Raw genomic sequence first — 16,800 nt, 5'->3', positions numbered from 1 at the left:
CTTCAGTGGGGACACGATGCATTACCAAGCCAGCTGAGAGGTGTAATTTCAGTGTGTCCTGGGTCTGCCCTGGGGTATCCTCCCAGTTGGACATGCCCAAAACGCCTCACCTTGGAGGCACTCATGAGACATCCAGGTCTCCTCATGAGACATCCAGGTCTCCTCAACTGGTACAATTCAATAGGGAGAAGTTGTGACACTTCTATTTAAAAAAATCAGGAAAATAATGGTGAAAAAAGCAGAATTTGCCCTTGAATGTTCTGATATTATTTTTATCTAGTTATTTTAAGAGAACGCTAACCTTTAGCAGCAGCTGTGTCAGCTCCACCACTCAAAAATAAGGCTGAAAATAGATAAAAGTGCTACATTTTACATCTTTTTAGACAACTGTATTTGTGATGGTGAAAAATAATCCCTCTGGGCTTGTGTCAAAATAGATCAATGCTTCTCTTGACGATCTAATGCTTTTATCCCCCCCTTCTTCTCCTGGTACAGTGCATTCAGATGCTGAGCAGAGCGAGCAGCTAATCACTAGGCGTCCATTCATTCTCCATGAGAGCTGAACATCAGAGACAGGCTTGACAATGACTGTCAGCATGTTGACAAGAAAATGTTGGCCACAGCAGAGGTTTTGGGCAAATTGTCTGTCAGTGTCATGTCATCTGCCAGCTGTGATAGTTGTCTTACGCTAGAATCATATGTGCTTAGCTGTGCGAGGAAGTTTTAAGTCTTGCAGTGAGGCAGTTCCGTGTTTTGTTTTTTAACTCAAAGTATAATAGGGAATATTTAAAGTGACTAATGTTAGTCATAAGAATGTAATATATCCTAAACAATAAATTTTATGATTATTGATATCTACCGATTGTTGACTGCAGAAACTTGTTTCAAACCTCTGAACTATTCACAAGAGACTTATGGGTGTATTCTTGCCCAAACATAGGAGTCCCACCTCTTAGTTTCCCCTTGATAACCGATGTAGACTTTTCTCTGGGGAAAAAAGTCCAACAGAGACAGAAGACACCATGACACAATCATTTGTTTACCACACTGAGCTCAGAGTGCAACGTCTGTAACTTATGTACTGATCCATACACTGATTTGTATCTGAGCAGTTGTTCCATGCTCTGGGAGTACACTATAGCAGTGCTTGGTGGTTATTTATTTGACACTTTACGCAAATGTTGAAGAAGCTATATGGAGGCATTAACCATGTATAGTTTATGTCCTGGCCAGATTGAGCTGGTTTGCGGGCCATATTCTTGCTCTTATGTGTTGTAGTTTGTCTGTGCATTGTTGTTCTGCTGGTACAGATTTTGATTGATCAACTTGGGTAAATCAATCCATTTGATTAGGCCTAGCAGTATTTGTATGTTCCTTCACTTTCTTGCATTTTCGCTCTGTGTCACATTTTCATGTGTTAAAAATTCCTCCCTGCCAAAGCCTCATAAATAAACTAGTTTATATTGCTGTTGAGGGCCTGTGGAAGAATTAACACCTCCTTTTAGATGAGCAGGAAGGATTCTGTTATTCAGTGTTTTTCTAACACTTCTGTTAAGACTTAAATGGGAACCTCACAACTTTACAACAGCTTTATTTTTGTCAGTAACTACAAGCTATAGTGTTTCCTGGTCTTGTCTCTTCCTCCTTTCATAATCACCTTCCCTGTGCTGGTCGCTACCTGACTTTATGAAGTGTGTCTTCTTCTGCTCTCTCCTTATGTGACCTCTTGACATTGAAAGGCCAGCTCAGGTTTGCCAAGTACATGACCTCTTCACTGAATTAAAATGGTCCCTCCAAATGTGCTTAGTGGAAATGGCTTTAGTGCGCTAATCCATCCTTGGAGAGGACATGTTGCGTAACGACTGTTTCCTCAGATCCAGGTGTACTTTTCTGTTCACTACAAATTTTCCAGCGTGGCCTGTGCAGTTCATCTTCAGCAATATTTGTAGTGAAGGATCAGACAGACAGACACAAAGTTTCGTACACTTGTCTTTGCAGAATAATGCAGCCTTATTCTGTCCTTCTGAATAGCTAGGTAGGCTAAAAGATATTATACACTGTTTATATTATGTATGCTAGTTTATTAAAGCTCCTTATTACAAAGAATTTAACCTGTTAGCAGTCGGACGTACCGCCCACGGTACATTGGATGGTTTAGGGGACTAATTGTAAATTTGTAGGACTGCTAAGGGGTTAACAGCCTATAGCAGCCTTTACCAAACGTAAGAGTGTCACAGCTCTTGAAACTTGAATCACAGTAGTATTTTGTTCTGTTTTCAGGGATTCATTTTGATCCTTGTCAAATAAATGAAGAATAACACTTAAAATATAGCCTTTGTTTTATAAGGTATGATCACTTTAAAAATGTGAATATTTAAGCATAAATATTCAGTTCAACTTTCTTTGGTTTTAATTGTTTGCAGCTTGCAGTGCATTGACGCTGGCTCACACTTAGGGACTTGTCTCTCATTCAGTCATTCACCACGTTAGTAGATACACCAACAGGACAGAATAAAATCCAATAAACTGGACTTTTACACTTTTGTAAATGTTCTGCTTTGTCTGTGTTTGTGTTATTTGTGGATTTATTGCATTAAATCCAGTCCTATTTAGTGTCTGATCTTACTCAACATTATTACCAAATTTGTCTGCATGAAATGAGATGCATGATTATCAGACTTTAAGGCCTCAAAACTACACAATGTAGAAACACCCCCAAAGAAGGAGGGTGGGTGTATCATTTAATCTCTCTGGCCCATGGAAATTAAGGCCTTTTAATACTTGTTCAAACCTATCGTGAGGTGCCTGCAACTGGATATTTTTTGTGCCTGTTTTGGTCACTATTTTCCTTTTTATTGTTCTGCCGATTGAGGAACACCAGTGGTGTGAGGGACTCTGGTATCACTCAGATTACTTATTTTCTATTATTCAATGCAGTTTCCCTAAAGGTACTTTCAGGAGTCTTTACAGCACACATTAATAATAATTGTAAATGCTATTAACTTATTATTATTTATTAAGGTTTTATTACACACCTGACTTGCACATAATGAGCTCAGATTCTACCTCTTTTGATGGATTTGCAAATCACTCCTGCTAATTCTTGCCTTTGTGTCAGCACAGCACAGAGCTTTTCTTTAACTGATATTGATATCTGATTTGCTAGTCTTGGTGGGCGGGGATCGGTCCATCAGGGACTCCGCTCCTACACAGGTACACATTGTACCTGGCGCCTCCTGGAGGTGGTGGGCCTGCAGGAGGATGGGCCCATGTCCCTTTTTTGGGCTGTGCCCGGCCGGACTATGGACTAAGGCCTGACCACCGGACACAGGCCCGGGCACCCTCCCCGGGCCTGTCTCCAGGACGGGGCCCTGGTAATCCTATTCCGGGCAGGGTGAACTGTTCCCTTGATTCTGCACCCAGGACCAATTTGCCATGGGAGACCCTACCCGAAAAGGGGTTAACTCTACGAAACCGAACCTGCTTTTGATTGTCGTGACCATTTGCGAATACGGGAACTGCCAAAAGTAGCTTCTCCTAGTTCTTTTTCCTCTTTCCATCCTCGATGAGCTCTGTGTTACCCATAAGTCAACTCTTCATCTGGAAGGAAAAGAGGAAAATCATAGACCTGGATGCTGCTCTTTTCTTGGATGCATGAAAAAAGTAAAATAATGACTGAGTGTAATATATTAAGGCTCTCCCTTTCCTCAAACGTTTTGCAGAGACAAAGTTATTTGTGCAGCAGACATGCATTGTCATGGACTTGCACTCACACCTTCACCACTATGTCATTTCGCTGTCATAGTGTCCCCTCAGTTGTGCTGACACCAGTGCCTCCTGAAGCTGTTGCTTGGTTTGATTTACTCTTCTCAGCGAAGTTGCTGTGGTCAGTTCTGCTCCCTGTTCCTAAAAGCATATCTGTACTTAAAAGGCAGGGGATGACCATCAGCTACGGTGTCTGCACAGGAAGAATTCTGGTGCAATATTAAGCCCTCAAAATGCTTTGGATGTAATTTTCACGCAACCATCTCACATATATCTGACACAACAGTAATGGGCAGCGTAACCACTTGTGTTTAGAGAAATGCATTTATGCACCAAACTCTGACTGGTCCAGTGATTGTATTTGGCTCTTAATGCTCCCAAAACTGATCCCAAAACCATCCAGATGAGCAGCATAGCAGAGTTATAGAAATGATCTCCATCCGAATTAACTCTAGTGTTAGTTACACTTTCCACATTGCATGCTTACATGAAAAATTTCTGTAGATTGGATAAACTCTTCTGCCTGAACCAGCTGGCCAACTAATAAAATCATAGTTTCTCTTCCACTGAACCTACAGGCTGGTCCAGACTTCCCTGCAAAGCCACTGTACTACAAGGGCCCAAACTGCACATGTATCCTCCAAACAGACAAGAGAGTAGTCTAACAACTATCCTTACTTGGTGTCTCCAGCTGTCCTTGCACAAGTCACCAAAGGAGTATGCACACCTAAAAATGCACATCGCATGGCGATTTGAGGTCACTGGGTATGCTTGTTCAGTTGCCAACAGGAGGCTGAGGGTTGGGCAGTACAATACTAGTACAAAGGAAGAACAGCAATGTCAAAAAGTCAGTTGCAGACATGGACACTAATTTGTTTCCCATCTTGAATTAACAACTAGTCAATGCTAATGTCTTTGTTTACTTTGGGGAAAAATATCCATGTGATTGGAATGTTTTAAAGGGGTGTTGTGATTAAGATCCAATCAAGAAGTGTCTGCGTCACAGCTTTAAAAAAAAATCTGTTTCTGTCTCATCAGACTAAAACTCAATCCCAGAGCTTTTAGTGGAATATGGGATCAGCAGCCTTTCAGAGAGTCTCTGATTTAGGGGTCCTAGAATACTGCAAGAGTGTAAAAACAGCCCTGATTGTAGTAGATATAGAGCTATTATGTATTTTTGAAACAAAAACTTGTAGGTGTTCTCTACATGATGATGCTAAAGCCTTTGAGTGATATATATATATTTTTTTACATGTCATTCCAAAGTTCTTTAATATCTCTCTGAGCTTATTGGTGCTGATTACTGTCTGTTTGAGCATATAATGCACTGTAATTAAAGAAGTATTTTTAACTGTATGTGTTTGCACATGTTGATGTGCCTTTCCTGTGACACCTCAGGCTCCTCGTGGTCCTGCAGCTCCCAACGCTTATCCTGTCTGTCTCTATGTGATGTCTGATCTCCCTGATCGCTGCATCACACGAGGTGCTCAGCTGTCCCCCCTCGCAGGATGGCTCACCAGCTCACACTAATCTCCACACTGAGCTAAATTTACAGACAAACAGTTTATTCTCACCTCTGTGGGGCTGTGAGTGGGAACACACGTGAGACACAGCATGTGTAAATCCAATGCTAATTTATCCTTTTATGTTTTCCTTTGACCCTGCTTTGTAGTTGCATGAATGCTGTTAGCTTTATGCAAACTAGAGCTCATGCCTAATCTAAAGCCACAAGTCTCCTCCAGTTGGGACTGAATTATGTTGTATAATACCACGTGGAAAATCCCTTTTGATCGCCAGAGGTTGCAGACAGTGCATAGATGGAGGAACACCACAAATCTGTGTTTTTTTTCCCCCCAATGAGATCCTTGTAATGTGTTATCTTTGACAATACTGGTGCAGAAGCCTATTAGTTTTGCACCCAGTGAATGCTGCTGCATGAATGATTGCTGTGCCAGAATGATAGATGGCAGGCTAGTTTTAATGGTCTGTGAATGCGGACATCTCAGAATGATGTGGAGACCTTCAGCTGTAGACCTGCAATAGGATGACTGTCATTGCTACAAAGACACAGAGGAAAAGGACAAACTAGAACATGCAAAATCTGGCTAAGAGGACACTTTAATGATGCATAGCAGGGACAGGACATTGATTTAAAAACTACTATCTGCTCATTAAGCTTTAGGGCCATGCCTTGCATATTCATATAAATTGACTGATTTGACTTCCAGACTAATAAGTGTGACAAATGGGGTATGACTCAATAAGAAATAATTGATAAATATTGTGATGTTCCCTTGTGCATTTTATATCTTTTTTCCTGGGTTTGTTAAAAAATTTTTTTTTTTTTTTTTTTTTTCAAAACAATTGGAGCTGCTGAGCCTCACTCATTAAATATATGCCCTGACTACATGATGTTGCTCCAATAATCTTTTTTCCTGAAGCCTGATCATCCTAATATTATTTTTTTCCAATGCCTAAAATGCTGCTTGAAAAGTCCATCGACTATAGCAAGATACTGTTTGAGGAAAGTTTTGTGATTAATGATCATTTGTGTTAGATGAATTCTTAAAGAAGTTCTTAATTAATAGCCTGTAAGTCAGCATTAATGGCATTAGTGCAAGAAGATAATAAAGTATTCAAGCAAGTGTAAGTATGATTGATTGTTTCTTTTCTTGATGGAATATAAAATGGGGACACACAGTTAATAGCATCTGTTTCATTGATGGATGGAACTGTGAGTGTGTTGCACAGAGGTAAGGAGGTGATGTTTAAGGGTTGGCAGCATTACTGGCTTATCCAACTCAGACCCGCTGATCTATTGGACTTGCAGTCAGAGAGCGTGAGCACCACTAAAACCCTGCTCGGTGCTGCGTGTGTGAACGTGTACGACCCACGTGCTTCACTTAGCGAGAGCAGAGCGGCTCCCTTCTTAGGATTACTCCTCCGGGGAATAGGCTGAGTCACGCTACAGAACAGAAGACAAATGGAGACACGAAGAGAGGAGGGGGCAGGATGGAGAGTGTGATGGGCACCTTTTAAGATGGGTGACAGAAACGTGTTATGAAGAGTGTTTTGTATACTGTGCTCCTGCAGCTCATACCCAAGCAAATTACAATCAGTCTTTACAGTACTAAACTCAGGGCAAACGGAGAGACATATGTTTGTGTCAACCTGTAAGACTCCTCTTTATTATTTTCCTGTATACATCTCTTTTCTTCCATAAACGCAAAAATGCTGTAATGTCCCATTTTGAAATGTGCCATTCAGTTATAAGGTGACATTATAACTGAATCTCTCTGTCTGTAATATTCAAGATATTAGCGGCTCCTTTGTGACTTTTTCAAAATGAGGTTAACCCACTTTTTGAGTTATTTCCATCTTTCTTGATGCTAAATTTAGTTCATTGAAATGTGGGAACTTGGATTTTAGGCATTCAGCTGATTCTAGAGTATAATGTCTTAATTAAAGGCACTTTGTTGTTTTTCTCATGTTATCTGTAGGTAAGTTGACACAGAGCCATGGCTAAATTCACTGTCAGTGAATGAGTGAATTAGTACATTTTCTTATGTCTTGTAAAATAATGGCTGTCAAAGGACACTGAACAGTCTTTCTGATAATTTTATCTGATTGTTTGTTTGTGTTTTTTACCTCACCTCTGCTTTCAGGTGGTATTGGTGCGTTGGAATGAGCCTTTCCAGAAACTGGCCACATGTGACACAGATGGAGGCATTTTTGTTTGGATCCAGTATGAGGGCCGCTGGTCTGTGGAGCTCGTCAATGACCGAGGAGCTCAGGTGAGAGACACAAGTAGACAAAATGTAAATCGGTCCTTTTAACTAGTTTTAAAAAATTGTAAGAAATTATTGTGTAAATAATGGGTAAAACTATATGATAGAGTTAATGGAAGCAAAGCAAGCAGTGATAATATAAAGCAATATAATGTCATTGCAATAAACCTGTAATACTTAAAGTTACAGTGTGTAAAACCCCACCACTAGATGTCAGTAGATTTGAAATCGCACTCGACTGAGTTGTCTTTTTTAACCCCCTCCAATTCAAATGCATAATTATAGCTACGGTGGCTGCTGTAGGACAAACAACTCTGGCCACAGTTCATCTATAGTGAGTGTAGGCTGTTAAGCCGCTGTTTACCTCAGGTATTTATTGGTGCCCATTTCTGTTTACACTGGAGGAGGCTGTAAAACTTTGCGATACCGAGTTGAGTCGTTAGGAATGTCTTGAACTTTTCTGTTGGCGCTGTTGTTTTTGCTGGTGTTCGTCAGTGTTAGTCAAACTTTCTGCAATGACAGAGGGCGTATATAATCAGAGCGAAAGTGTGATTGTTAGGACACTCAAGTGTAACATTAGCTGGCATAATATTAGGTCATAAGCAGATGTTGTTGTTATTGTTGTTGGTCAGCTGTCTGGACATGTGAGGCTTGCATTTCTATTCTGCTAAGAAAAAATAAATGTGACAATATTGAGAATAAATAAGCATATTTGTGCATGCTTATGTGTGAGGAGGGGAGGAGGAAGTGGTTAAAGTGACAATGAGGGGGGGAGAAAGAGCAGCAGTGGTGGTGGAGATGATGAGAAAAAGAATATAAAAATATTTATGTCCAAATGTTAAATGGTGGCCACATATATAAAAAGTGATTAGGTGGAACAGCAATGTCCATTTTGGCCACTGTATTGAAGATGGTGGGGCAACATGGCCGCTCACAAACTAGTGTTAAATGGATTTATTATAAATGTATGAAATTGAGTTTGTTGGAAGAAGTAATTACACGCTAATCAATGTATATTTGTTATTTTTTTTAATCATTTTTATCAAACCTCAAGTGGTTTTATGTGTTTTTACTGATGCTGCACATTAATTAAAAATTAAGCCTGCCAAGCAAACATATGTATGTAGGCCACATCGATCAAACATTGTCATCATCCCTTGAGCTAAGACTTGACACATGTTGACAGCATCTTTTGTGATTACTTGAGTTATTATTGGAGATGACAATCTGAACAATAGCCACACTTTTATATGGTCTGTGCTTTTTAAAATGCCATCGCTGCTCTGCTTTTGTCTGAGAGGTTAAAGTTTTTTTTATATACATTATTTGAGTTGAGGGACACTGTTTTGTCATAATTAGTCTCTAGATCAATTGCATTAGAATAGAAGCAGAGCTTCAAATTTGGAACCAGAATATTTTAGAATTCTTCCTAAAAAAATGATTTAAATTAAAAATATAAATAATTTACAGAATCATAAGCTGCTGCTGATTCTGTGTGCAACAGCTGAGGTATATACTATTTATTTATTTTATCTTTTTTAAATAACTCTAACATTTCTTATCTGTCCCTTCTAGGTGAGTGACTTTACCTGGTCCCATGATGGGACCCAGGCTCTTATCTCCTATCGTGATGGCTTCGTCCTGGTGGGCTCTGTCAGTGGGCAAAGACACTGGTCCTCTGAGATCAACCTGGAAAGCCACATTACCTGTGGTATCTGGACCCCAGATGATCAGCAGGTAACACACTATACAGATTTTGAACATAGGATATGTTCACCTGGCACTTACCCAGTCTTCTAATGCAAGTAGAAGTAGAAATGTTAGGTTGCCATTTGCCACTTGTAGACAGAAACCCTGAGAGCTGAATCTGTGAGTGACAGCAAGCTTCCACTGTCTTGAATGTGTTGTTGTCTTTGTAAGGCTATATTTTTGTTTTCATGCCGTTAAACTGTCAGCACAGGTTGGATGTCAGCAGACTTTCAGTCCGTGTATGTGTAACTGTCCTTGTTTATCACCATCAACCCATTTATGTCCATTTCTCGCAGTTTTTTTCTCTGTGATATGCATTTGTCTTGTTTTTCTTTCTTGCTGTTGTCTCATTTTTCTCTCCTCTTTCAAGTGTGAGTCTTTGTTCTTGTGTCAGTGTCCACATTAATATTGTTTTTTTGCACTTGCGCCAGGTGTTGTTTGGTACTGCAGATGGACAGGTGATAGTGATGGACTGCCATGGGCGCATGCTGGCCCATATACTGCTGCATGAGTCAGACGGTATTGTCAGCATGTCGTGGAACTACCCCAGCTTCCTGGTAGAGGACAGCAGTGAGAGTGACACAGATTCTGATGACTACCCCCCACCACAAGGTATTCTACTCAAAACTTCTTCTTCTACCTTCTGATCAAGAAACATGCATTAAAACCAAATGTACCTGGTTAATTTCCTGCCTGATTCTCTCTGTGACACATCACATCTTTCAAAGAATAATAAACCTTTATTTAGTCACACTATTTGTCTCAAAATTTAATTAATTGAGTAGAAGTACATCTTCTTGCTTTGCCTCAACAAGAAGATCTCTATAGGGAGATATCTTACTCAGCTATGCAAGTTATCATTGCTAGCAGTCTTTAAACATGGTTTGCAAGACAAGTTTATCTAAAGCAAGAACCAACACCTAAAAAGGAGCAATGAGTCCCAAGAAGACCCAACATTCAGTATTGTCTGAATCATTGCTTGGAGAAATTTTCAGTTTGGAAACTGGCAGAAAGGCAAGGATGACAGCCAGGTTGAAATCCACTTCAGCAGGGCCACAGGTAGAATAAGCCTTCAGGTCCAGCAGTAAACCATCATTTATGCAAGCTAGAGCCCACTAAAGTAAGCTCTTACTTTATCATAGGTTTGTTCATATGAGGGTGAGCTAGGGGTCATACATACTCTGTATAAATGACCAATAAATATACTTAGATGTCACCCATTGGTTGGTTGAGTCCTCTGTTATGAAACCTCAAGCTTCATAATGGGACTCAAAATTTTTCAGGGAAAATCTGGATCTGACTGACAAACCAAGCGACACTGCATGCTCAGGCTGAAGTCACATGTCAAACAATGGGCCCACCCTAAAGGTTTTTCTGCTTTGTCCTCATTTTGTGCTCCATTTGGGACTGTAATTGACAGAACCCCATGCTGAATAAATGGTGACCCCATGTTTACTAGGGATCAGAGTCGAGAACCGGTTCCTGGGAGTACCGGGAATCAATAAGATTCTCTGTAAGAGAATCACTAATGAATCGAATCGATAATTGATATTGATAATGGAATGGACTGACATCACTTTCCAGAAGCTATGTTTTATATACAGTCTGTGCTTCGGATACCAAAAGTGGACCACTTCTCCAAAACCCCTGTAGGTATTTTCATATAAAAACAGATTTCTGCACCTGCATCTCCAAAACAAGTGAAACTGATGGTTTAATATATCCTTGTTGCAGTGCACAGCTTGACATTGCTTGACAAATGGCAGTAATTTTGCCAGTGGCACTGATTGGCTAATCATTAGCCTTCCTGTTGCGTACATTGGACTGATTGCCTTTTAATCAAGAAACCGCCACTTCATGTCACCAAGCCAGACAAATCAGTCAACTGTGGAGTGAACAAATTCAAATGTCTGGAAGTAGCCAGGTCACAAGCACTTCTGCAACCCATGCTTCAGTCTTGTCTCCTTAAATGGACCTCTGTGACCCAAAGTAGCTTTAAAAAAAATAGTTCTTGGCTTTTCTCAACATGTATAAGTGTGTTCGGTAAAAGCATTTAAACTACAGCTGTATGCTGCTGGTCCAGTGTAAGCTGTTTAACGAAGCATAAGAAGCACAAGCCAACTAAAAAACAGTTTTCCACTGGGACAGAAAATATCTAGTGCACTGGGATGTAAGCTGTCTGTCAAGGGAATTGTTGCATCTGGTCAGCCTCCTCTCCTGCTGATTTCTGTGTGCACACCAGCCAGCGTAACAAACTGAAGAGAAAAAGAGGCAAAAGAAACAAAACAGGAACCAATAAAAAATTAGCTTAATTAGTCCCAGTTGCTAGGGATATATTGGTGAGGGTCTATCCTCCTCCCAGTGGTCTATTTAAAATTTTTTTTCCTCCTTCTTTCACCACAGGCCAGGCTGAAAACTGCTTACCTAAGCTGGAACACAGATCAGGCTCTAACTCACTAATTAAACCATTCAATATGAATTGATTGGCCCCAGTAGAAATGATCTCTTGAGTCAACAACTTGAGTGACGCACAAGGCTTGTTAAATCTTTGTCATGATACATGATGATAACCCATTATCATCGCACAGCACAGTACACTGCAGTTACAGCCCCATTTTGTATCTGATTTAAAGCAACACCTATTTAAAATCCTATCTGTGGGGATGTTGCAACAACAAAGCAGAAGTGGACATTTTATTTATGGTACTATTTGGGTCATTGCAGGATTACATTAAAGTACGGAGTCAAGGATATTTCAATGAAGATGTATGAGTGCTCTCTGAAGGTGTGTTATTTATAGTAATGTTAAAAATCGGAATATACTCTTGAATAATGTCCCTAAATGTCAGATGATTCAAACTGAAGTACCTTACAGTTCTGTTTTTGAACTAGTTTGTTCTGTCACTTAACGTTTTGTTTCAGTCGTTTTTGCACTTGTTTTTGATGTGAGGCTAAATTCTAGTAGTGGGTAGAAAGTTGGTTAAAGGAAAGCTGTTGTGTTGTATTATTGGAAGCTACTGAGGGCACAGACTTGTATATTTTTCAGACGTTCCCCACTGATGGGCACAAATTAACATTCTTTTAAAGACCGATGTACAGACTTTAGTGGCGTCTAGTGGTGAGGTCAAAGCTAACAGCTAACACTTTCCAAATCTATCGCGGCTACACCATCCACAACCATTGTTTGGGCTTTCTTTTCTGGCTGACTCTGAAGCTCAATGGGCTCCATGGAAGAGGGCGCACTCTTTATGTAAATAGAAAATGCTTATTCTAAGCTACAAACACATTATTTATACTTTTAGGCAAATACATACAAATGATAAAAGAAGTGTAGTTCTCCTAAACACGTGTCTATTAAATCTAAAAAACATTGTGATTGATAGTTCTGATGAACAGAACAGCTGTTCACAATGCCTGGCTAATATGTTTGTGTTTTGTTTTTCTTTATTTATTCCTAGTGCACAGCCAGAAACCACTGCTGACAGTCAGCTTCACCTCTGGAGACATCAATCTGATGAACAGCTACGACGACCTCTCCCCCATCCTCATCCACACTGCTCTGAAAGGTTTGTGTGCGTTTGTTATTAATTTTGTTAAGTTAGCAGTTCTCTAGCTGCTTTGGCCTTTGCTCGCTTCATTGTGTCCTTCATTCACTTGTGTTAATTCTTTTTTTTTAAATGATGTAAAAATGTGTAAAATGATGTTGCCCTTCATAAACGTATGTGTACTACTTTGCTCTGTGTTGTAGATGTGGTGGTCCAGTGGTGCTCACAGGGGGATCTACTAGCAGTGGCAGGGATGGAGAGGACCCTCCTTTCCACTGATACCTCCTGTCCTCCACCCAGCAGGAACGCCATTGTCAAGTTCTACAATGTTCGAGGCGAACACATCTACACACTGGATACACCAGCACAGGTGACTTATGAGTGTCATCCTAGAAAAATAGTTGTTCTTATATTTAGTAATGCAGGTTGTGGTTTGAGTGGCCCTTCAGTTTGCAGAAGGGAGGACTACCATAACCAACTATAGTTTAAGTGAGTCAGTGAGCCGGGGTAGGAACAATATGAGATGGAAAGGCCGGGGCTACTTAATTAGCAGATAGTAATGACACAAGATACTACAGGGTTTGTACGGGTGCTTGAAATCCTTGAAAATGCTTGAAGTCTAATATTGTCTTTTCAAGGTTTGAAAAGTGCTTGAATTTCAGATGTGGTGCTTAAAAGTGCTTGAAACTGTATTTCATCCACCACAAATAACTATCTGACCGAATAGTTTTCTTACCAGATAGAGAAATAAAATGAGTCGCAAAGTCTAAAAGCAAAATTTCTCTGCCTGGGCTGCCTACGACCTCTGAATGTCAGTGTATTTCAATGTGTGACCCCGCCCCTCCCCCGGACAGTCGGGGATGAGTGCACTAACATGCCTGGAGATTGTTGTTTCCATCAAACACTCCTTAAAACGCCAATGGCGGAGTTTGCGCTCTCGAGTCACATGATAGGTGAGTAAATAATTTTCGAGAATGTGTACATAACACGTGCAAATTTTTAAAACTATTTTTATTATTTTGTCCTGGAAAAGCATGAAAATTGACCTTGGAAGTGTTTAAAAAGTGCTTGAATTTGACCCTGAAAAATGCATATGAACCCTGATAATATTCTTTCCAGGATCACGACGCTTTTTCAAATTCTTCATTCTATATTAAGTGTTGACTCTAACAAAAATCGTCTCTGATTCAATTTCTGGAAACTGTGAAGTGAACTTGACTCGTGAAACAAATGTGAAAGTAGGGGGATGATGAAATGAACATACTATACAGGAAAATGTATCTTTGTTTAAAAACGGACATGTTAATCATTGATGTATACATGACAATGTTCGTTTTGGAGATTGGCTCACCTGTTAAGGACGTCAGAGGGTACATACATTCATTTTGATCATTATAGTAAGATTTTAAGATTAAAGATTTTCATTTATTTTATTTTACGCGAATAATCAGCCTGCATGACAGACTTCGGTAAACATTCACAGATAATTTCCTTTTGTTTTCGGTTTTTATTGAATGAAATCACTGTTCTCAGGAATCACTCTGAGGATTTCACTCCAGCAAAGAAGTGTTTTGCAGTAATGACATGATTTGCTTTACATTAGCCTTGTGAAAGCATATTATTCATTCTCAGATGTGTCTTCCCCTTCATACTGTAGCGCCCCATCACTACGCTCTGCTGGGGTCACCGGGACTCTCGTCTGTTCTTGGCATCGGGCCCAGTGCTCTATGTCGTGCGAGTTGAGCACCGCGTTGCCACACTGCAGCTGCTGTGCCAGCAGGGCATTGCCACAGCGTTAAAGGAGGAAAAAGACGTTGCCAAGCTCACCATGCCTTCCCGGCTCTGTTCTTATGTCACTGCCGCTTTTGTTCCCACCATCAAGGTAACACAGGCCAGGAGGGGTTTATTTCTATTAAAACCATAAAACACCATGTGAATAGATTTAATAGTGTTTTGGGAAGAGCTGTAATTAGCATAAAAGCTTTTAAACTTAACTGTACTTTACATTTCTAGCCTCCCATCCCAGATCCAAACAACATGAGAGATTTTGTGAGTTATCCGACAGCTGGAAACGAGCGTCTGCACTGCACCATGAAGCGTACGGAGGATAACCCTGAAGTGGGAGGGCCTTGCTATACTCTGTATCTGGAGTACCTAGGAGGTCTGGTCCCTATCCTCAAGGGCCGAAGAATAAGCAAACTTCGGCCTGAGTTTGTTATTATGGATCCCAAGACAGACGGCAAAACAGGTGAGATTAGTTTTTTCATACCTGTAACTTAAAAAGAATAATTTTCCAAAGAAGACCTGAAATGTTTGTTAGCTTCTAAATGCAATAACTACATTTTCATGTTGGTTCTAAAATAAAGAATACAGTCAGATCGTAGAGATAAGAACTAAAAATGTATCTTTGATTCTGAAATTCAAGTAGAACTGCAAAAGATGAACCCCGACACAGTTCTGACATTGTCCAGTAGTTTTCCAGACGTTCTTACTTTGCGAGTTTTAGTCACATAGGGCAGACTGGACCCATGTTAATTAAAAGCTGCTTAATGGGGCCTCTTATGGCCCCTGGGTTGCTCATAAATCAACCCTCTCTCTCCCCACGCAGTGATAAATGAAGCCAGCCATGAAATGGTTCCAGACCATTCACACTTTTATGTTCATCAAATAAATTAGTTTGACCTAAACTGGAGCAGCAGCTGTGCTTTGCAGACTCCTTGTGACTGTGGAAGAGGAGACAAAGTGAGAACGACTGAAGAAATGAATGTTTGAGAAATGGTAGAAAAGTGCTTTGATAGGATGATAATGATGGTGATGTTGTGGCAAAGCTATGACAATTCTTGCCTCCGGGTTGCTCAAGTAGATTTGAAAATGCTTCCTGCAGTTTCAACATACCTAAAAAGAATACCAAAAGGCATTCATATTTTATCATTCTTTATCCAGCCCATCTGAAAAAGCAACATTACTAACAGTTGAGCAGTGACTTAACTGAGAGAACAAATGACACGTTGTTTTTGGTTGTATTGATCTGAACATTTCATCAAGAGTAACATCTTAAGTGTCATTTTCATATTTTGTCTCCACAGATGAGATATACAGCAACAGTCTGATATCAGCCATGATTGATAGCTGTAACTGTTCAGACTCCAGCGACATTGAGCTGAGTGATGACTGGGTTGGCAAGAAATCGCCAAAGATATCCAGGGGTAGCAAGTCCCCCAAACTTCCCAGGTAACTAAACCCCGGCTTTGTGTGTACAGGAGCATGTTGCATCAAGCCACTTTGTCTCTTCTGTTTGACACTTGGATCTTTTCAGTGATTTAGGTGAAGCAGACAAGAGGAGATTAGTTCTCTGCAGGTTTTCAGTTTTAAACAAGCAGGAATCAAGTGATCACTGGCATGCTGAAGAGTCTGATACAAGAAGCATTTATATGACAGTGAATTCATTTCAGAAAGATGTAAACAGCCACATTAATTCTGTTTAAGATTTTATGGCATTGAAACGAATTTTTTCTGAGTTTTTTTGTTTTAACTGTTAAAATTTATTTGAATGCTCCTTTTCTTTGCTGTTTGCTTTTTGGTTTCTCTGCATGCCTAAACCTTCTTCTTTTTTTTTTATTTGCCACTTTCTCTGTAGAGACTTAGTTTGTCCCTTTACCAACAGGATCAACATTGATCCCAGAAAATCTCCCAAACTCTCCCGTGCTACGCAGGAGATCTCCAGGTCACCTCGGTTACCCATACGTAAACCCTCAATTGGGTCTCCCAGTCTAACACGGAGGGAATTTCCTCTAGATGACATCACTCAGGTAAACATCAGGTTATCGTAGCTGAGTGAGAAGCTGGTAAGGGATCACGTGCTGCCTGTGTGTGCTGTGAAGCACGACCGATGGATTTTTACATAAAATGTACTGTTGTAAATTTCGGAATGTGTCTAATATATTTATAGAAAA

The 16,800-nt window shown here is 40.1% G+C and overlaps 1 protein-coding gene across 1 annotated transcript in view; it reads left to right on the top strand.

Moving 5' to 3' along the window:
• tulp4a (TUB like protein 4a) overlaps window positions 1-16,800 on the top strand; it is a 28,240-nt gene that overhangs the window by 5,620 nt on the left and 5,820 nt on the right. Inside the window, exons 3-11 of the mRNA XM_013910335.1 lie at window positions 7,431-7,559; window positions 9,129-9,290; window positions 9,734-9,914; window positions 12,761-12,868; window positions 13,051-13,217; window positions 14,505-14,729; window positions 14,861-15,095; window positions 15,934-16,078; window positions 16,512-16,656. Coding sequence (XP_013765789.1) covers window positions 7,431-7,559; window positions 9,129-9,290; window positions 9,734-9,914; window positions 12,761-12,868; window positions 13,051-13,217; window positions 14,505-14,729; window positions 14,861-15,095; window positions 15,934-16,078; window positions 16,512-16,656 — 1,497 coding nt within the window. The remainder of the gene's footprint in view (window positions 1-7,430; window positions 7,560-9,128; window positions 9,291-9,733; window positions 9,915-12,760; window positions 12,869-13,050; window positions 13,218-14,504; window positions 14,730-14,860; window positions 15,096-15,933; window positions 16,079-16,511; window positions 16,657-16,800) is intronic.

The sequence above is a fragment of the Pundamilia nyererei genome, unplaced genomic scaffold, assembly GCF_000239375.1.
Source record: "Pundamilia nyererei isolate P.nyererei 1_Seehausen unplaced genomic scaffold, PunNye1.0 scaffold00041, whole genome shotgun sequence".
Classification (NCBI taxonomy): domain Eukaryota; kingdom Metazoa; phylum Chordata; class Actinopteri; order Cichliformes; family Cichlidae; genus Pundamilia; species Pundamilia nyererei.
Note: the sequence above shows the minus strand (reverse complement) of the source record. Positions and strands in the feature narration are given on the sequence as shown.